General features: G+C 55.2%; 2 protein-coding genes across 7 annotated transcripts in view; both read right to left on the bottom strand.

Annotated features, from left to right (window-relative positions):
• ADGRG3 (adhesion G protein-coupled receptor G3) overlaps positions 1–239 on the bottom strand; it is a 28,299-nt gene extending 28,060 nt beyond the window's left edge. The window contains exon 1 of the mRNA XM_070770205.1: positions 188–239. Within this exon, the coding sequence (XP_070626306.1) occupies positions 188–239 (52 nt within the window). The remainder of the gene's footprint in view (positions 1–187) is intronic.
• A 3,381-nt stretch (positions 240–3,620) lies between these two features.
• Positions 3,621–20,743, bottom strand: part of ADGRG1 (adhesion G protein-coupled receptor G1) — a 46,214-nt gene continuing 29,091 nt past the window's right edge. For all 6 annotated transcript variants that reach the window (XM_019979652.2, XM_019979653.2, XM_070770645.1 and 3 more), the window contains exons 2-14: positions 18,965–19,058; positions 17,992–18,414; positions 16,271–16,403; positions 15,262–15,409; positions 14,759–14,890; positions 14,053–14,169; positions 13,796–13,841; positions 13,433–13,536; positions 12,601–12,719; positions 9,911–10,179; positions 8,492–8,600; positions 6,677–6,945; positions 3,621–5,079 (exon numbers count right to left, since the gene is read on the bottom strand). In XM_019979652.2, coding sequence (XP_019835211.2) covers positions 4,949–5,079; positions 6,677–6,945; positions 8,492–8,600; positions 9,911–10,179; positions 12,601–12,719; positions 13,433–13,536; positions 13,796–13,841; positions 14,053–14,169; positions 14,759–14,890; positions 15,262–15,409; positions 16,271–16,403; positions 17,992–18,414; positions 18,965–19,052 — 2,088 coding nt within the window. In that variant the 5' untranslated portion in view covers positions 19,053–19,058 and the 3' untranslated portion in view covers positions 3,621–4,948. The remainder of the gene's footprint in view (positions 5,080–6,676; positions 6,946–8,491; positions 8,601–9,910; positions 10,180–12,600; positions 12,720–13,432; positions 13,537–13,795; positions 13,842–14,052; positions 14,170–14,758; positions 14,891–15,261; positions 15,410–16,270; positions 16,404–17,991; positions 18,415–18,964; positions 19,059–20,743) is intronic.

Raw genomic sequence — 20,743 nt, 5'->3', positions numbered from 1 at the left:
CAAGGGGACCCAAGACGACTGCTGACCCAAGTTTACCAGGACAGGAAAACTGGCCCAGAGGTCAGAGGAGGTGAGGCGGCCGTCAGGGTGGGCTCCTCAGAGGACACGCTCCGGACATGCCCCCTCCCCGTCCCCGACCCTGGCTCTCCCAGGCTTGGCAGGAGGGGGTGAGGAGCCCACTGCTCACCTGAGGCCAAATGCAGGAGTAGCAGGATCCCCAGGGCCCTGGGCGCCACCATCCTGGGCCAGCCTCGTCCACGCTGGCCAGAGCCCCGCAGCTGTGTGTCCTTCTGGTCCCAGTCTCTGCTGAGCCAGCCCTCCCTGGCCCCCACCCCGCAGTGTCACCACTTCCTGTGGCCTCTTTCTCACCCTTCCTGTGCCATGGCACCGTCGGTTAAGTTGTGAAAGGTGAGTGTGGGGAACTGGGCAGTGTTCCTAGCCTCATCCTGCCCCATGACCACCTGCAGAGGGGCCCAGACTCCCTGGGAGTTGCTGAACCCACACCAGGGACACTGCTCCTGGGGTCATATCTGGGTGGGTGTGGGGATCCAGCAGCCACGGAAGCTCTGAGCAGATTCCTGGGGAGTGATGATGGGCCCAAGCTTTGGAATCAACAATTCTTTTCTCAGATCCTCCTTTCACAAGCGAGGGGCCTCTCTGAGCCTCAATTTCCCCCTTTGTAAAACAGACACCAGGTGGCCCAGTCGGTAAAGAATTCGCCTGCATTGTAGGAGACGGCCTGCAGCTCAGGAGACCAGTGTTCGATCCCTGGGTTGGAAAGATCCCCTGGAGGAGGAAATGGCAACCCACTCCAGTATTCTTGCCTGGAAAATCCCACGGACAGAGGAGCCTGGTGGGCTACAGTCCATGGGGTCACAAGAGTTGGGCATGACTGAGCGACTAAACCACCAAAACAGACACAGCAATGCAGCAATGCCTCCTAGGGCTATGTCGGGTGTGTGAGGAGACCCGTCACGTGCCAGGCATGCAGCTCGGCTGTAGGGATGAAGATGGGGAGAGAGTTCACACTCCCTCCTTCAGGCCTAGGATTTGAACAAGACCAAGGCTCAAGCCCAGGCCTGCTAGGGTCCTGGGAGGAGAGGAGGAGCCAGGCCTGGAGGCCCCCGGGGCCACTTTCCTCCCCCACCCAGCAGATGGAATAACAGGAGAGATGTGAGCGAGGGCCCTGGGGCTTGGTCAGAGCTGGGCTGACGTCTGTCCTGGCCACTTTCCGGCTGCCTGAGCTTGCGTGAGCTAACCTCTTCTCCGAGTTTTTTATGAGGCACAGGGAGGACTCAAAAGATGGGTAGGCCCGCCCAGCCCTGGCTGGCCTCTCTTTCCCCTTCCTCACTCATAGTGTCTAGACAGGACTCAGCCTCTTTCTAGGCCCTCTGGGCCCCGGGAGGGTCAGGGCCACACAGGGGCCAGGTGGGAATCTGACAGGACCCCAGGCACTTCCTCGTCAGGGAAGGCGGGGAGGGTGAATGGGAGCCACTGGCCTGCCCCTCCGCCCACCTCCACTTGACTGGCCGCCTCCTCTCTCCCAGTCGCAGGTCAGGGCAAGGGCTCTGTGAACCATGACTGCTAGGTTCCACACCTGGAGACCCATCTGGCATCTGGGACTCCCAGAGGGACTCCCAGATGCTTTTTTGTAAAGAGCCTGAGCCCTACAGACTGGAACCCAGAGTGTGTGTGCAGCCCACCTGGGAAGACAGGACTGGGGACTGGCAAAGTGATGAGGGAGGGTGCCACAGAGCCAGAGCAGGGGCCACCTCTCCTAGGCCCCATGGTGGCTGGAGCTTAGCCTGGAGCTACTTAGAGCCCTGGGGATTCCCAGGAACACCTCCTCCCTTCAACCATCTCCCACCCTCGGCTTGTCCAAACGGCTCCAGGTTTGGAGTCTCCTGGTGCGAGGCCTCCGGTACTCTGGACAGGCCCAGCCAGCTTTCACCCCCTGGCTATTCCAGCCCATTTCCCACACAAACAGGGAGACAAGCCTGGTGAGACCAGTGGTCCTACTGTTCAAAGTCCCACAGCCCAGAGTCGTGTGTGATAAGAACCATCTGGGTTAAGGAGCACCGCAGAGCTGTCAGATGGCCCGTTCAGGGCTGTCACGAGAGGATGAGACCCGACCAGAAACCCGGTCCCCACTACCTGAGCTGGCCCCGTAAACAGACACTAGGTGCTCCAGAGAGGCCTTTGAAGTGGGAGGATTTGTTTGAGGGGCGTGCTCCCGGCCTGGAGGAAGGGGCTGGGTCGCCCTTCCTGCCCTCCCTGAGGATGGCTGGAGGTGTTTCCTAAGGTCTAGCCAAGTAATTTTGGTCTGAGAGACTCCCAGAGAGGTCCCTGAAGGGGAGATGGCCCTGATCTCTGTGCATCCCACCCAGATGCGCAATCGGGACAACGGAGTGGGAGAGGAGGTCTGTCCTCTGCCTTCAGGGGCTGGAGCACAAGAGGAGCCCACCACTTGGAGAAAGGCAGAGGCAGGGACCGATGGAAGTGGGTCTGGGCAGGTCCCCAAAGATCCCACATTCAAGCCTGTGACATCACTGCCGGCCCATCCCTGGCTGCCAGGGCACTTCACCCCGCTTCCTGTCCATCTCTGGAGACTGGGACACTTTCCCCAGCCCATGTTCCTCCTGGAGCAGCCAGGACAGGAGGGAGGAGACTGCGGGGACGGAAAGCTCAGATGCGGGCCAGGGCTGGAGCTACACTGGACCTTTAGACACAAAGAGCCGTGATCAAACAAGGCTGCTTCCGTAAACTGAAGGGGGATGAGAAGCTATTTGACCTGCCTCACCTGTGTCACGGGACAGAGAGGGGAGACTTGACGGGACAAGGTAGAAGGCAGTGATGGGAGAGAGGTCCAATCAGTTTATTCCTGCAGCCCACCCACTGCACACTGGTCAGTAAACTGGTTACATACGTCCCGTGACCAGCCAAGGGTTGAATTCAGCCCTCAAATGTGATTTCTTTGACCGGCGAATATTTTGGATTAGCTAAGGTTTTTTTTTCATATTTATTATTTTTATTTAATTATGTGGCTGCACCAAGTCTTAGTTGCTGCACGCAGGTTTTGATCTTTGATCAACGATCTTTGATCGTTGTGGCAAGTGGCATCTTCAGTAGCAGCATGCGGGATTTTTTTAGTTGAGGCACGTGGGGTCTAGTTCCCTGACCAGGGATCAAACCCAGGGGTCCTGCACTGGGAGAGCGGAGCCTTAGCCACTGGACCCCCAGGGAAGTCCCTAGTGAAGTTTCTTAAATCAGGGGATTTTACACCAGCACAATCTGGATTTCTCCTCATAAAAGGCAGGTGTGGTTTGGCTACACGGGCCCTCATTCCTGCAAGGTGGTGATTGGCTCGAGCTGAGTAGCAGCTGCACCCTCAGCGTGAGGCTCGTAGCCTTCCACTGAGCCCACCGCTTGCCACTGCCTCCCCAGTGCTGACACCCAGTCGCCATTTCTCCTCCCCGTTGCCCTGATAACACTTCCAGTAGGTTTCTCTTATACATGGCCGTCTTCTCTTGCTCATGTTTCTCCACTGTCCCCCCCGCCCCACCCCCACAGTGACCCTTACTAGAAGCACAGAACAAAGTTCAGGAGGAAACGCCCCCAAATGTTTGCATTTGTTGGTTAGGTGACAACAACTGACTTTTATTTTCTTCTGTGCACTCTTCTACAGCTTCCAAATTCTCTACGATGAACACATACTTCTTTTTAATATCAAAAGACAAATGGACTGGTAATTACAAAGGAAATCCTCCCCATTTTTGAGTCTGAGAGCCAGGTCAAATGTTGCTGTCCTGCAGGAAGTCTTCCTGGAATCCCAGCTAGGAGTGATGGCTCCCCCAACCCTGTGCCTGCAGCTCTAAGAGTTCTTGTGTTTGTGCATGGTTCCCACACTAGACTGAGAACTCACAGAGGGGAACGACCATTTGTTCCAACAGAATTAACTGTGACTGGCTGCGGTGTGATCAAAACTGCCTGCAGGGGGCGCTAAGGGGCACGTCAGGCTCTACCAGCATCATCAGGTGAGGCGTGTCTCAGTCTTTGGAGGGCTGGGGTGGAAACGATTTTGGACTGCAATGTCCCATAGTTTGTGAGGCAAGAGGGCTTCGGGAGAAGCTGTGGGCCCCTGTGAGGTGTGGGCTCGGCAGTGGTGAGCAAGGGTGATGCAGCGTTGGAGAGGCCCAGATGGAAAGATGGACCTAGCCCAGCCCAGAAATGTTTCTACTAAGCCTGAGTCAGGGGCAGGCAAAGGCCCACACAGTAAATAAAGGTTTACAGCAGGCACCAGGCGGCTCTTGGGAACCACTGCCCAAAGTCCAGGGTTGGAATCAGGGACCCTGGGGCTGTGAGTGGAAGGCTAGAGAGGTCCTAGAAGAGGAAGGGAGGAGCAGGAAGGGGAAGGCTGGGGAGGCTGACAAAGGGGGAGGGCCCTGGGCTCAGAGGTAGGGAAGCTGTGCTCCTCCAGGGGTCTGTCTCAAAGCTCTGCCTCGACCCATTTTCCCTGCATGCCATCCTTAGGTTAAAATGAATGGGGCTACAGAGTACCCTCGTGGTGATCACCAGAGACAGAGCAGCCATGGCACATTTCTGTCCTGGGCGAGAGCACAGGACCAAGGGTACCACCAGCCTCCAAGGTTTAAGTCCTGCAGACTCCCAACCCCCAGCTCCAAGGGCCGGTCCAGTGGTGGTGCATTAAGACCAGCCTTCAGTCCCACTCCTGGGTCCCCTGAGATGGACCCAAGAGGCAAGTAGTCAGAAGACCCAGCCTGGGAATTCCTGGCTGCCATGGCAACAGCCCCATCCCTCCAAGGTCCTTGGGCCTTCTCAAGTCTTCAGCTGGCCCACCCAGGGTTGGGCCTGGCTGCAGGGGCTGCAGGTAGCAGTGAAGAGAGACAGGTGACTCTGCTTCTTCACACCGGTGGGGGGCGCTGGCGGCCTAGATGCGGCTGGACGAGGTGCTGCCCGAGCTGATGGGGAGCCTGGCACTGTCCGAGTTGCTCTTCAGAGGGGAGGGCCCACCCTGGGCCTGCAGGCGCATGGACCAGTACCAGAGGAAAATGAGGAAGCCTGTGGGCAGCAAGGGGGTACAGGGCTCAGAGGCTGGGAGCAGCCCCCCCGACACCACTCCCGTCCACTTTGACCCATGTCTGCCCACACCCCCATCACAGGCTCCCCACAACGACTCGATCCCAGGAGTACCGACTGCGCCAGGCACTGGGCAACGCTCTGTGCATCATGTCACTTTAGTCTCTCCAGCTCCCTTGAGACCATGCCTCGTTATTACCATTCTGTTTCACAAACAGGGAGACTGAGGCCCAGGGAGATAAGGGGCTTGGCTGAGCCAGGGGTCCAGCAGCAGTGGGCGGGCTCTGGAGCCACCTGCTTAAGTACCAGGTGATAGTATTTCTCCCCAAATAATACTACTGTGATTTAGCAATAGCTCAGTAAATGCGTGAATTGATCGGCATCCTTACAGAGTTCCCTTCACTTCACAGATGGGAAAACAAAGGCTCACCTCCGTCACACCCCACTCCATTGCATGGGGACTCCATGGAGACCTTGCTTTCCCTGTTTTCCTGCCCAAGCTGTCCTCCCTATCCAACATGGTGAAAAACAAAGGTGTGTGTGTGTGTGTGTGTGTGTGTGTGTGTGTGATGTTGGGGGGGTGGGCGCAGAGGGGTGCAGGCAGAGCAGGAACAGACCCTCATGGCATCAAGCCAGGCCCCCAGGATCCAGCCCCTCTGCTCCTCCCCCTCACCTCCTCCCCGTCTCCCCCCAAGCTCACTACCCCTTACGCAGCTCCTCCTTAGGGTTCCTCCAACACACACCCTACTTCTGGCCTCAGGACCTTTGCTCACGCTTCTCCCTCTGCCTGGAGTGCTCCAGCCCTAAAGCAGGTCTCCTCAGCCTCTAAGGTGCGCCTGGGCATCTGTAACAAGGAGCACTCTGACTCAGCAGGCCTGGGGCGGGCCAGAGGTGGCATCTGCAATAAGCTCCTGATGCTGCTGATGCTGCTGGTCCAAGAAACACCCTTGGAGTAATGGGACCCTTGATCTCTCTGTGGGTGGAGAGATCCACCTTTGTTTTTCACCGTGCTGGGTAGGAGGAGGACTTGGGCAGGAAAACAGGGAAGGCGAGGCCTCCATGGGGTCCCCGTGCAATGGGGGTGGGTTGTGAAGGAGGGGAAGTGAAGGGCGCGCTGGATCCATGGCTGGATCCTTCTGTTGTCTCTGGATGTCTCCTAAACGGAGGGGCCTCCCCCTCCAAGTGTCCCCTAGCAGGCTCAGACTGTCTATCACCTTGCCCACTATTACTTCCTTCCTCTCCCAGATGCCCTCTGATGCCTGTGGCCCTTGGTCTTCAGGGCCACACTTGGTCTTCCCCACTAGAGATGAGCTCTGTGGAGCAAGGCTCTTGCCCGGCTAGTTCACAACTGGAGCACCAGGGCTTAACATCGAGTCTACACAGAGTAGGTACTCATCAGTACCTACTGTACAAACAGAGACTTGTCAACTGTGGCCCAGAGGCCCCCACTTTACAAACGGGAAGGTTGAGGCCCAGAGAAGGGGAGGCTTCAGGTCATCTGGGTCATCTCATCCGTGACCTGTTCTCTATGTCTGGGCACCCTTCCTGGGCCAGGGTCTAGGGTCTTCTCCACACCTACCTTGGAAGGAGGTGATGATGCTGAAGAAGTAGAGGATGACAAGCTGGAAGGTGCCAGAAGCAAAGGAGAAGAAGACCAAGGCCCAGGGCAGGCCGAGGACCAGACTGAGGCCCAGCAGGGTCAGCACGTGGGGCCACTTCTGGGCGTGTGGGCGCAGCCGCAGGATCTGCACCACCATGGTACCCAGCATGGCCGTGTTGAACAGAAACACCAGGCTGAAGAGGCCCAGGTTGGTGACATGGCTGACCAAGGAGTCCTGGATCCAGCACCTGTGGGCAAGTGTACAAAGGCTCAGGGCAAGGCCGGGCTCACAGGGTGCCTCCTGGGCCATGGGCGAGCACCGTGGTGAGCCCCAGTTACAGGGCAGTTACTTTAGACACCACTGACTCAAGGGCCAAAAAGTCACTCTTCTTTCAACTATCCTATATTCCTTCTCTACAGCCAAGAGAAAGGCTTAGTTTGGTGCTAATATGTTTTTAACACTTTTAACACTTGCTAAAAGCAGAGACATTACTTTGCCAACAAAGGTCCGGCTAGTCAAGGCTATGGTTTTTCCTGTGGTCATGTATGAATGTGAGAGTTGGACTGTGAAGAAGGCTGAGCGCCGAAGAATTGATGCTCTTGAACTGTGGTGTTGGAGAAGACTCTTGAGAGTCCCTTGGACTGCAAGGAGATCCAACCAGTCCATTCTGAAGGAGATCAGGCCTGGGATTTCTTTGGAAGGAATGATGCTAAAGCTGAAACTCCAGTACTTTGGCCACCTCATGCGAAGAGTTGACTCATTGGAAAAGACTCTGATGCTGGGAGGGATTGGGGGCAGGAGGACAAGGGGACGACAGAGGATGAGATGGCTGGATGGCATCACTGACTCGATGGGCGTGAGTCTGAGTGAACTCCGGGAGTTGGTGATGGACAGGCAGGCCTGGTGTGCTGTGATTCATGGGGTCGCAAAGAGTCAGACACGACTGAGCAACTGAACTGAACTGAACTGAACACTTGCTAGTCTCCCTTTTCAAACAGAGCCAGACTTAGGCTCACCGCTTTCATCAAGAATTTAGTAGCAGGGTTTTCTTGTTCCTTTCATGACTTTTCACTGTTTATGACAAGTAATGCTTATTTCCCATTTATGTGTACTATGACTTAAAAAAATACATTTAACAAGCCAGAAGATTTAAAAGAAAACATTAAACAATAATAATATGGATGATACAAGGTAAGGCAAAAGTCACAAGATTATGATGCAAAAAACTGAAATTTTTCAAACACTGAAGGAATGGAAAGGATTCCTTCCTAGCCTAGGGCTCAGGAGCTCTGGATTCTACTCTAGGCTCAGAGGGACTCACAGGCCAGGCCACGCCAGCCTGGGTGAATTAGCTGAATGTAGGACTGGATTTCAGCCCCGTTCATCTCCTGGCTGGGTACCTTTGAGCAGGGTGATGTGGATCCCTGCCTTCTCTGGGTCTCAGTCTTTCCATCTTTCCATGGGGAGGGAGATAGAAGTGTGCAGCAAAGGAACATGCTAGAGGTTCATCTGCTCCAGCTCAGACTCCCCCACACACAAGTGGGGAAACTGAGGCCCAGAGTGGGGCCAGGACCTGCGCAAGGTTATCTGGCAAGTGAATGGCAGATCCAGGCCTGTTCTCACCCTCCCGGAGAGAAGCATCACTCTCAGCCCAGGGCTCCAGCCAAGGCCAGGCCGGTACCCCCAGCACCCATCACCCAAGAGTCTCCTGGTCAGTGTGACCTGGGCCCAGGCTGCTCTGACTTCTGCGCCATGGGGACCACACTCCTGCCCCCACTGCACAAGCCACTCACATGGAAGGGTAGATGACGCTCTCGGGGGTCTTGTGCACGGCAAGGATGATGCGACCATAGTTGTTCACGTCCACAAGTGCCACCAGCATCACCAGGGAAGCAGGGAAGCCTGTGGACAGCAAAGCAGGGAGCTCCGTCTCCCACCTTCCCAGGTCTGCCCTCCCCTTCCCTCTGGTGAGCCCTCTTCCTCTCACGTTCCCTCCGAGACCTCAGCTCCCAGAGCCCAGCCAGCTCCACTTGGGGCAAGTCCTCCAAGCTTGGACATTCCCTTCTCTATTCCAGTTCTGCTTTCCCAAGTCATGTCCTACTCTTGCAACCCCATGGACTGTAGCCTGCCGGGCTCCACTGTCCATGGGATTTCCCAGGCAAGAATACTGGAGTGGGTTGCCATTTCCTTCTCCAGGGGATCTTCCTGACCCAGAGATTGAACCTGGGTCTTCTGCATTGCAGGCAGACTTTTTACCAACTGAGCTATGAAGGAAGCTCCTGGTTTCCCAAAGGGGGACCTATCTCCCCTAACCCAACCCCTGCCCCCTCGCCATCCTGAAAGGCCCTAAGGGAAAGGGCCAGCAGGTCCCTGCTGGGGGGCTGGATGTCACAGGAGAAATGAGAGAAGCAGACATTGGTGGAGTGGAGGACAGTTCAATGGGGGACATCTAGAGTTATGTTCCAATGGAATGTCTGTTCTGGGCTTTGACTCTGTCCATTAGGTGGAGCCTGAGAGCTCCCTGGAAGGGGTTGCCCACCATTAAACACCTGGATTTTGACAAACAGCCAACTCTGAAGGAATTTCATATAAATCAATGATAAGAACCAAGAAGGAATCAAATGAAAAATATGGGAGGAGCAGCAAGTTGGGATCAGGGACATGTGGAGGTTGATGGGCCTGTGCAGTGATCAAAAGGACTTGTGGTATGTGCCCCTAGGCCTCGGGTCTGACAAAAGAGAGACCAGGCCATAGGTGAATTGGGTTGCTATTGGCTAAGAACAAATGCCAGAGCCATTGGGAACCTCATTATCTGAGGTTCATCGGGATGCACAGTCTGGGCCACCACCAGCCTAGGCGCATTATGTGAGGACTGGTTTACAGTCCCACTCATCCACGACTGGGTGCCTTTGAGCAGTGCCCAACCTGCATATCCGCACATGGCAGCTCTGTCTGCAAACCCCACTTGTAAAACAGAGATGAAGAGAATATGTAAGCATTTACTGGAGACAGGGCTCATCGCCTCATCCTACTAAAGAGGACCTTGATCCAGCCAAGGTAAAGAACCCCTGAGGATGGCTGAGTGAAGGAAGCAGTGAGGGAATAATCAGAAGGGTAGGTGGAGAAGTGGAATGAAGTGCCCACCTGTTGTCAAAAGCCAAGAGGAGGAGGCCAATCTGGGGGGAACCCACAAACCCCCTCCACTAACTTACCCCAGCCCACAATGCTCAGCTTGAGCAGGTAGCCTGGGACATAGGTGCCGAAGACCTCGACCACAAGTCGGTAGAGGTTGTAGCCCTCGAGGCCCATCCAGGAGAGGCAGGCGAGCAGAGAGAAGTGCAGGAAGATGGCGCTGGCACGGCAGGCAGCCTCGGAGCCTGACAAGGCCACCGGCTCACTGAGCAGGAAGCTCACGTCCAGCAGGAAGACGGCCACCAGCAGATTCATGTGCACCTTGATGGTGTAATCCCTAGACTTCCTCCTGCACAGGTGGGCGGCGGTCAGTGTGGGAAGGCAGGGAGGTGGGAGGTGGGAGGTGGGAGGTGGGAGGTGGGAGGTGGGAGGTGGGAGGTGGGAGGGCCCACCCCGGAGGGCCCACCCCCACCCACCCACCCCTCCTCCTCCAGGCAGCCTTCCTCCTCCAGGCAGCCTTCCCAGACTACACACACACACACACACACACACACACACACACACACACACACACACACGCTTCCTGTCCTACTCTTGTGGCTGCAGCCAGGCTCTTGCCTACCTGTCCCTCGGCACCTACCCTGTATCCAGCACCCACAGGCTCGGGCACTGTATGTGCATTTAACAGCAGCCTCAGCTAGGCATAGATGCTCCGATTACACAGACACAACCATCAACCAGATACTCCCAAAGTCAGAAGGGAAAGACTGGAATTTTTGCTGTTTTGGAGAATCCACGCCACCCACGTTCCATGTCTGTCTGTACAACTGTACCTCTGTGAGCACAGGCTGTGTGTGCCTGTGCCCTTAAGTCTGCAAGTCTGTGTGTGCCTGCCCTGCCCCCATCCTGAGATACTACGTGGTCCAGGGCACCATCAGCCTTTCTGCCCCCAATGTGCCCTGCCTGGCACCATCCACTGCCTGTCCCAGAGGGCGCAGAAGAACACCTGCCATCCTGGACTTCCACGCCTGCTGTGCCCCTGACTCAGGCACCACAATTGGCTGGCCCCGCCCCTCACCCTCAGTTTACTCCTCTGTGAAGTGGGAAGACTGGCCCCCCAAGCGCGTGGTGAGGGTTACACTGATATAAAGCACCCAGAACAGATAAGATCTCAGTCCCGAAGCGTTCCCGTCCCTGTGTGCTGGGGCACTTTTGTGTCCTGGGTAAGTGCTGGGGGGCTTGTGCCCCGACTCCTGGCCCTCCACTAAGCCTGCCAGCCGTCTCTCTTCATCACCGACTCCAGCCCACCACGTGTGCATCTGTGACCGTGCCTGCACACGGCTGCACCCTCCCCTCCTCCCCACGAGGACAGTGAGCACACTCCAAGTGTCACTCCAGATCTAAGGCTGTCTCCCCTCTACCGCAATGGCTCTAGGCCCCAGTTGCAGGTGGACTTCAGTTTAGGCGAAGCCCAGCTCTGACAATCTAGACACCACACACAAGCCCGTCTGAGGGTGGGGGAGGCGTTCTTCACTCTGCCAAAGGTGACCTCTTCTCTCCTCAGGCATCCAGACGACTAGGGTGACAGGTTCCTCCATGGAGCCAGGAGCTGCTGCTGCTGCTAAGTCACTTCAGTCATGTCGGACTCTGTGTGACCCCAGAGATGGCAGCCCACCAGGCTTCCCCGTCCCTGGGATTCTCCAGGCAAGAATACTGGAGTGGGTTGCCATTTCCTTCTCCAATGCATGAAAGTGAAAAGTGAAAGTGAAGTCGCTCAGTCGTGTTTGAGTCCTAGCGACCCCATGGACTGCAGCCTACCAGGCTCCTCCATCCATGGGATTTTCCAGGCAAGAGTACTGGAGTGGGGTGCCATTGCCTTCTCCATGGAGCCAGGAGGCCGGGCCTCAAAACAAACACCAGGGAATGGGGGTGGGGAGAACCCTGGAGGCTCTGCCTTTCCACAGAGGCCATGGCCAGACAGCTCAGTAACTGGGGCCTTGCAGGCCTGGAACGTGAGGGCTTCGGTTCAAGGCTGCTTCTGCCACTTCCGTGCTGTGTGATCTCAGTCAGGTCACTTACCCTCTCTGAGCACTCTTTCATAGGACCCTTGTGAGGATGAACCTCGTTCATCTAAAGCACTCAGAACAGGGTGTGCCCATGGCTGATTCAAATCAATGTATGGCAAAAACCACTACAATATTGTAAAGTAATTAGCCTCCAATTAAAATCAATAAATTTTTTTAAAAAAGAAAAAAATTGCACTAAAAAAAATTTGCAGATCTTTGAGTAGCCTTTAAGCAAATAAAGTATTGAAATGCATTTAAAATAGAGGGAAACAATGGGATATTTAAAATAAAGGAATGTATTCTATATGTTCAAAAAAAAAAAAAGAACAGGGTGTGGCATGTGGGAAGCTTGATGTAATTGTTCACTGTTACCATCACCAGATGCATCATATTACTTACGCCCCCAGTGGAATCACATCTGGTCCTTCAAAGACAGGCATCTAGAGTCTTACGTCAACTCGCCCAATTTTAAATATTGGCAGCTAATATAAACTGTCAGTGCGATGTTAGCCAAATATCACAGATCTGAGGAGGGAAGGTCAGCTGACTGAACCTCCCAGGGCTCCCACAAACCACACACACACACGTCGGGGTCAGTCAGGCCCGTCTCCAGGGCAGGTCTCCCTGACTGTGGGGTCCCAGCGCGGGGGCCGGGAATGGAGGCTCTCCCTTCTTCCCCTTTCCCTCCCAGCCCCAGGCCCTACCTGGAGCAGAGGTAGGCGGCGATGGTGAGGACGCAGGCCAGGGCGGAGATGACGCAGCCCACGTAGGAGAGGAGGCTCAGGTAGTGCTTGTGCACGGCGTCCACCTCCAAGGAGGCGACCTGGGCCACAGGGGGGGTCGGGGTTGGCCTCCGTGCTGAGGGTGTGCCCAGGTCGGGGGCTAACCCGTGGTCCCTCAGGACCTTGGGCATCTATGAGCCACTCTTGCCCCCCAGCGGAGCAGAGTGGGGTCCCATGAGTGCATTTTTTCACCACATTCTCATATGGATCCCTGTCCCCACCAAGGTCCAGCAGCCTCCACCAGAGAACCCCTTTTTTGTCCTGGCACTAACTCTGTTTCTAGAACACTCAACTCAGAAATAAGTCTCCTGGGAGGGAGTGAGCTCCTGATACCCAGAGAGCACCAGAGGACCACTCTGGTCCCTCAGATGGGAAGTCCTAAAATTCTGGGAGAAGGAATGTAAGACACAAAGACATCTTGGGGGCCACCTCATTGGGCCTCCGCATCCCCTGGAAGGTTCTACAGAAACACAGTCCTGCCCCCACCCAAGCCCTTTAGAATCAGACTCCTAGGTTAGGATCAGGAACCTGTTTGTATCAGGCACCCAAATTGGGGGATAAAGAGCAAGGACTTCAGAGACCTTTTACTTACTACTAGCTGTGTGACCTTGAGTAAATTGCCTAACCTCTCTGAGCCTCAGTTTCCTTAGCGATAAAATGGGACAACAACAGGAGTCATCTTGAGGCTTGCTGTGAGGAATGAATGCCATATATGTGAGAAGTGGCGGCAGTGGGGCAGGAGGGGCTCATGTACCATCAGCACTGCAAAGTAGGTGAGGTGGTTGCAGCGGCAGGACGTCTGTGTCTCTCTCCTGATGGTCTCACACCCCGCGTCGCTCCAGCTCCCCGGGCTGCTCACTGAGGAAGGGCCAGCATGAGGCTCTGAGACCAAGCTCAGCACCCCCACTGTCATCCCCAGTACCCCACAAATGCATGACTGCATCCCCCTTCTGAGTTTTTGCTTCCCTCAGCAGGTCCCTAACCTGCCATCACTCTTTCTTCAAAGCTACCTTCCTCCAGGAAGCCCTCTTTGATTAACTCCATCTACCCCACCCTCTAGGACCCCCACTACCTGCCTCCAGGTACCTGCCCAGCTCAGAGCCCCCTCCACACTCACATGTCAGGTCTTCAACCCAGAATACACACTGCAGAGTCACATTCTTCTGTAGGGACAAGAAAGAAGGGGGGGGCCCTGTGGCAGTCTGCTCCTTCCCCGCCGGGCTGAGGGGGCCAGTGCCAGGGCCCCACCCTATTTTGACCTGACTGGCCAGTGCCCTCAGCCAGTCAATCAGTTTTCTTTCAGAAGAGAGGAGAGACGGGAGCACATGGGCAAACAGGGACCCTTGTCCCCTGGGTTGCTTGGCTCACACTCACCGGCTGTGGCTGGTGCTGGAAGGTGAGCACCACGGGCTCCGAGAGGTTGGCTACTTTGGTGTTCTGCACAACAATACCCAAGACCTTCTCTCCCAAGACCTGGCTGGAATTCTTATCCTAGATATATGGGGTATGGAGGAGAGGGGAGGGAGGGGGCTCAGGACTGAGAAGAAGAGTACACTCTTGTCTCTGCCCAGTACACTGCTCCCAGATTTTGAGTCTCCCTCTGGAAGCAGTTCTTGCATAGGTAGTCATTTATACCATAATAAGAATAACACCATTTAGATCTTTCCCAGCACGGCAACCCACTCCAGTACTCTTGCCTGGAGAATCTGGTGGACAGAGGAGCCTGGTAGGCTGCAGTCCATGGGGTCACTAAGAGTCGGACACAATTGAGCGACTTCACTTTCACTTTTCACTTTCATGCATTGGAGAAGGAAATGGAAACTCACTCCAGTGTTCTTGCCTGGAGAATCCCAGGGACAGAGGAGCCTGTTGAGCTGCTGTCTATGGGGTCGCACAGTCAGACACAACTGACGTGACTTAGCAGCAGCAGCAGCTCTAAATGTCATGCATGTTGCCATCTGATTTCTGACTTTGCAAGGACTCTTGGAGGAGAGGGCTACCTTCAATGCCTACCTTCCACCTCTCTGTTAGACAGAAGCTGCTTTCCCCAAGGGAGGGCACAAGGACAACCACCCCCTACCTGGAACAGAGCTTGGCTGCTGAAGTCCACCAAGAGGAGTCTCTTCTCAGCTTCCTGTCTCCTGCCCTTGGCCTTCTGGAAGAGCACGCTGGGCAGCAGCACCGAGTACTCCAGGATCTCACTCTGCTCCTCCTGCAGACCAGAGGACCTGCTGGGGCTCAGCCAGAAGTGGACCTCCAGGCCCCTGCCATGTCCCCCCAGCACACGCCTTCCTGCATGCTGCCATCTCTAAGCCCACCTCCTTCACAAAGCCAGACTCACAGCAACCCTACTCACTCCTCCTTTCCTTGGCACCAGTGCTGGCTATGGAGTCTTGTGGTTAGAGCCCAGGGGATAAGGGCCTGGGAGAATCATGTTTATTGCGGTGTCTGGGTGTCAGACACTGACCCTGCCTATGGCCCCTTGGTGTGCTGGGGGATATGAAGGGTGAGGGGGTGTGGGGAGGGAGCGCTCGCAGCCTCTTCATCTGCTTCCTGCCCTGGCTGCCGACCCTGACCCCTGACCTCCTGCCGGGAGTGGATGTGCAGGTCCTGCGAGCTGAAGGCGGGCTGGAGCTTCCACACTGTGGCGTTGATCCGCTCCTCCTCAAAGGACACGGCGTCCCCTGTGAAGTTCACAGAGGCCAGCTTCGACTCCAGGCTCTGCAGCTGCCTGGAAGCAGGGGGAGAGAGGAAGAGATGACTGCTGGAGGTGAGGGGTGGATCCAGGTAGGCCAGCAGGCAGGAAGACGGAGGGAGCAGAGAGGCGACTCAGGCTGATACACAGGAAAGAGTGTGGGGCCCGACAGAATGACCTGCGGGGGTGATGTGGAGGAAACTGGGGCCTCAGGGCAAACAGGAAAGGAGTGGGGTGGGGTCCTATCCTCAGACTCAGCCACCAGGCTCTGGGTCCAGTTCTGCCTGGACCGACCCACTTTGTGCCGCTGGACAGCCCTACCCATCAGTTGGCCTCAGTCTGCTGAGCTGTAAAATGGGTCAATCCTTTTTCCTTATTGGTGGAGAGGAGGGCGTGGGTGCTGGTAAGAGAGACTTTTTTTTTTCTGACTCAGGCAGGTGGTGGGGCTTGGCCTGTGGGACTGAATCAAGATGGAGACCGAGGGGAGGTCTCTACGGTTCAGTTCAGTTCAGTCGCTCAGTCGTGTCTGACTCTGCGACCCCATGAATCGCAGCACGCCAGGCCTCCCTGTCCATCACCAACTTCCGGAGTTCACCCAGACTCACGTCCATCGAGTCAGTGATGCCATCCAGCCATCTCATCCTCTGTCGTCCCCTTCTCCTCCTGCCCCCAATCCCTCCCAGCATCAGAGTCTTTTCCAATGAGTCAACTCTTTGCATGAGGTGGCCAAAGTACTGGAGTTTCAGCTTTAGCATCATTCCTTCCAAAGAAATCCCGGGGCTGATCTCCTTCAGAATGGACTGGTTGGTCTCTACGGTCTCCCACTCCAAATCCCTGCCATGCCCGGGTCTGGGGGAGCCTCCTCCTCAACCCCACATGCTGCAGACCCACACTTACTGGCCTATGGAGGTGAAGGGGGGCCTCCTTGAGGTCTTCCGGGGATGCTTCAGAAACTGGCTGAGCCACTGGAGGTCCCTTTTCAGCTCACATACGTCCACCAAGACATTGTGGGAGGCCTTGTGGGGGGGATCTGAGGGAGACGGATGGACAGAGCCACCAAAAGCTGTTGAATGAGGTTCCACTCATTCAACTCAGGCCACACTCATCACACTCTCAATTACTCCCCTTGTGACTCTGACAGTTTCTGTCCCCATTTTACAGAACAGGAAACTGAGGCTCCAGGTAGTGGGGTAGACTTCCCCAGGTCACTCAGAGATGTAGCCAGCCAGACGGGCCTCTGTCATACGGAGCTCCCAGAAACTCCAGCCCCAGTAGGGTGGACTAGACCACCCCTACCCCTACCCCAGGCAACCTTCTGACCACACAGAGGGAACTGGGAGGGCCAGTTCCCCAGGACCAGCCAGGCCTCCTTCAGGAGGAGCTGGGGGGTGGGGGGCTTCTCTGGTGGCTCCAGGGCCTCCACCCAGGCTACCCTGCACCCAAGGGCTGCAGACTCAGGCATCTCCAGGGATTAGATGGAACTCTGATGAAGTTGGCAGATGGAAATAGGGATATAGTGGGAGAGGGCAGGCCCTATGCCATCAAATAAGGCAGGCCCCATGGTCACATCTGAATTTTTAAGGCAGAAAGCCTAATTTTTCAGTCATTTGAAAACCCTGGCTCATGTTTTCCAAAAACTCTGTACAGGCCAAGTAAGACCAGGCCAGATCTCCTCTGCAGGAGGCCAATTTACAGCTGTTCCTGACTTTGCCCTAAACCCTCCCAGGTTGGGGCAGAATCTGGGCCTGGGGACAGGACCCTCGTCTACCCGCCCCCACCTGCCCCAGCTCTGCCCCCTCCATCCCTCTTCCCACCCCACCACCACCCCTTAGCATTTCCATGGGCCTGGAGATGCTAACATATTCAAAGCCCTGTGCCCCCTCTCTTGGGAGCCCTGCCCCAAACTGGAGCTGCCTGAAAGGAACCAGAATCAGGGAAATCCTGGACCCCAAGTAAAGCCTCCAGCTCCTTCTGGTCAGCCCCTCCTCCCTGCCTCCACTCCACACTGAATAGAAGGCAGTGGCCAGGCCACACCTGTCACATCTCAGCCAGAAGACTCAGTCTGCACACCTCAGTGTCAGCCTCGAGCCTTGCCACTTCCTGACCTTTGACCTCTCTTCCTGTCCCCCGGGCCCAAGCCAGTCAGCTGCTGGGTTCAAATCTGGCTCCCTCTCTTACTCCTTACTCTTGCAACTTTGTGCCTCACTGAGCCTCAGTTTCTCCTCTGTGAAATGGGAAGAAACAGTCTAGATGAGGCTAACGAAGCAGAATTTTTCCTCCAGCTCCTGACCTCTAGCTCCGTCTCTCCATTCTCTCTGCTCCCACCCTGTTCATCTCTTGTCTTCCTTTACCTGGACCTACGCTGCAGCCGCAGGATGGGACTTCACCCCTCTGCCCTCACCCCTGTCTTCCCACAAACACACCTTGCATCACACTCTTCCACTCCTCAGACACCTTCCCTGAGTCCCCACTGCCTGTGAACAGAGCCCCCCCAACTGCATGATATGACAGGCAGCCCAGACCGCTTTAAGCGCCCCGCCCCCAGCCCCCGTGCACTTTGCTTTTCCAGTTTCCAGGCCTTGGGCTAATCCCTTTCTGCTGCCTGGAAGTCACCTTACTGTGGAAGGAGAAGATGAAGCTGGCTGCGCTGGGCAGACTCGTGTTCTGGGGGCTCCACCAGGAGCTGACTGAGGTGGCAAACAGCGGGGGCCCCGGGGCCAGGGTCTCCTCCTGATGCCGGAAGCACAGGAGGTCAAGGGCTTGGTCACTCAGCACGAAGTCTTTCTTGCCGTAGCGAAGATGCAATTTCCCTGCATGGCGGTTCCAGTAGAGGCAGAAATGGTAGAGGCCCCTGGGAAGAGGGAATGGCCAAGAAGCCGGCTGGACTCCAGGGAAGGGGGCATGGATGGTGAGGGCCTCCTCAGAATTCCTGATGGAGATGTGGAGCTGGGACGCCTGCTTATAATGGAGGCTGCTGTTCTGCGTCTGGTTCCGCTGGCCGCAGAAGCGGAAGTCTTCCCGGGGGCCCCCGCCATGGGCACCTGAGGGGGCAGAGACTGCAGATGAGACTCTGGGCTGGAGGCAGGCCCTAGGCCCAGAACACAGGAGCCCAGTGCCTGGGACCCACACACATTCCAAGGACCTACTTCAAAGGGTTTCAAAAAATATAAATCTACCCTGTTCCAAGATGGTTGGCTTAAAAATAGGAAAAGAACAAACTCAAAATCAGTTTAAAAAAAAAAAAAGAAAGAAAAGAAAAAAATTTCAAAGGCAAAATAATATTTTAAATAGCAATAAAATATTTCATGAGGCCATGCCTGCCACAGACAGCGGCGCAGGCTGTGCACTGCACAGGGGTGCTCTGGCTGCAGGGGCGGGTGGGGCCCAAACCCACCCCAAGCTGTGTACTGGGGCCGGGGGCTGCATTTGACAGGATGAAGGGGAGACTCTATCTTTTTTCCAAGGTACCGTCTACTTGCTAAGCTGTATTTGCAGGCCTGTGCCTGCCCAAAGGGGTTAGTGGATGTGCTGGTTCTTAACACAAGGATGGCATTTTAACAGAAGTCCCAAGGCACCTCCAGGAAAACTTACCTGGAACCAGGAAGAGACCCAGCAGGAACAGTGGCATCTGCAGCAGCACTTGGGCAGTCATCTTCCTCCCCCAAGGCACCCGAGACATCACTGCCTGAAAGAGGCCAGGAGTGTTAGCCGAGGTCCTGATCCCCAGGGGGATTGCCAGCCCTACAGAGGGACAAACCAGTGTAGTATGGATGTGGGTGCGAGGCAGGGAGGCATGTGTGGAAACAGTCCGTGGACCTCCCCCAGCGCTGCCAGGAGCGGAGTATCAGGAGGCAGTGGCCAAAAGAAGACACACAGATGACCAATAGGCATGTGAAAAGATGCTCTGCGTCGCTAATTACTAGAGAAATGAAAATCAAAACTACAATGAGGTGTCTCACACAGGTCAGAATGGCCATCATTAAAAAGCCTACAAATAGCAAATCCTGGAGAAGGTGTGAAGAAAAGGGAGCCCTCCCACACTGTTGGTGGCAATGTAAACTGGTGCAGCTCTATGGAGGACAGTGTGGAGGCTCCTCAGAAAATTAAAACCAGAGTTGTCGTATAATCCAGCAATCCCACTCCTTGGCATATGCCTGGACAAAACTATAATTCAGAAAGATATATGCACCCCTAGGTTCACAGCAGCACAATTCACAATAGCCAAAACATGGAAACAACCTATTCTTCCATCAACAGAAGAACGAATAAAGATGTGGTACATATATGCAATGAAATCCTACTTGGCCATAAAAAAGAATGAAACAATGCTACCTGTAGCAACATGAATGGACCTAAAGATGATCACACTAAGTGGAGCAAGTCACAGGAAGTCCAGTACAGTATGGTATCAGTTATATGTGAAATCTACAATATGACACCAATGAGAACAGACTTGTGATTGCCCAGAGGTAGGGGGGTGGGGCGGGATAGATTGGGAGTTTGGGGTGAGCTGATACAAACTATTACACACAGAATGCATGAAAAACAAGGTCCTGCTGTGTAGCACAGGGAACTACATTCAATATCCTGTGACCAACCGTAATGGAAAAGAATATGAAAAGAGTATATAAGTACTGCATAACTGAATCACTTTGCTATAAGCAGAAATTAACACAATGTTGTGAATCAACTATTCTTCAATAAAATACATTTTTAAATAATTTTTTTAATTAAAAAAAAAAGGCAGTGACTGAGTTCAAGTCCCAGCTCCACCTCTGGCTTGCTGCATAATCCTGTGTAAGTCAGGGAAAACAGGACTAAGAATAGTACCTCCCTTCGGAACCCAGCAGTGATGGGGTAACCAGGGTAGCATCACCAGGAACCACCCGACCCTGCCCGCGCCGGGCCTTCAGAAACAAGGAAAAGGACGTTCTCAGGGTTCTCCTCCAGGAACCTCACCATGATCACCCCTAAGACCCAGCTCAGAGGACACCTTCAGGAAGTCTTCCTCAACCTCTCTACAGTCGGTCCTAGACTCCTTTGGTTCCCGCCTCCAGCCAGGGGTCTCCTGTTAGCCAGCTCTGGGAGGTACAGGACGGTGCACCCCTCCTCCACAGGGAGCTCCTGATCCATCTCTGCACAGGCCCAGTGTTCACAGAGGTTACTGGGCATCCGGGCCGCAGGGGTATTGGAGTGAAGGATCAGTGCGGTCACAGCGCCCTCTACAGGGGCTGGAGGAGAGAGGCACTGCCTGGTATGGCCACCAGGGGGAGTCATTCCCAAGGCAGCTGCAAAGGCAGAGGGATGTCCCAGTCTGGCAGGGAGAAACAGTATGGTCCAAGCTGGGGAGGAGACAGCTCCCTCCAACCC

The sequence above is a fragment of the Bos indicus genome, chromosome 18 (assembly GCF_029378745.1).
Source record: "Bos indicus isolate NIAB-ARS_2022 breed Sahiwal x Tharparkar chromosome 18, NIAB-ARS_B.indTharparkar_mat_pri_1.0, whole genome shotgun sequence".
NCBI lineage: Eukaryota > Metazoa > Chordata > Mammalia > Artiodactyla > Bovidae > Bos > Bos indicus.
This window is presented reverse-complemented; position numbering and strand designations above follow the sequence as displayed.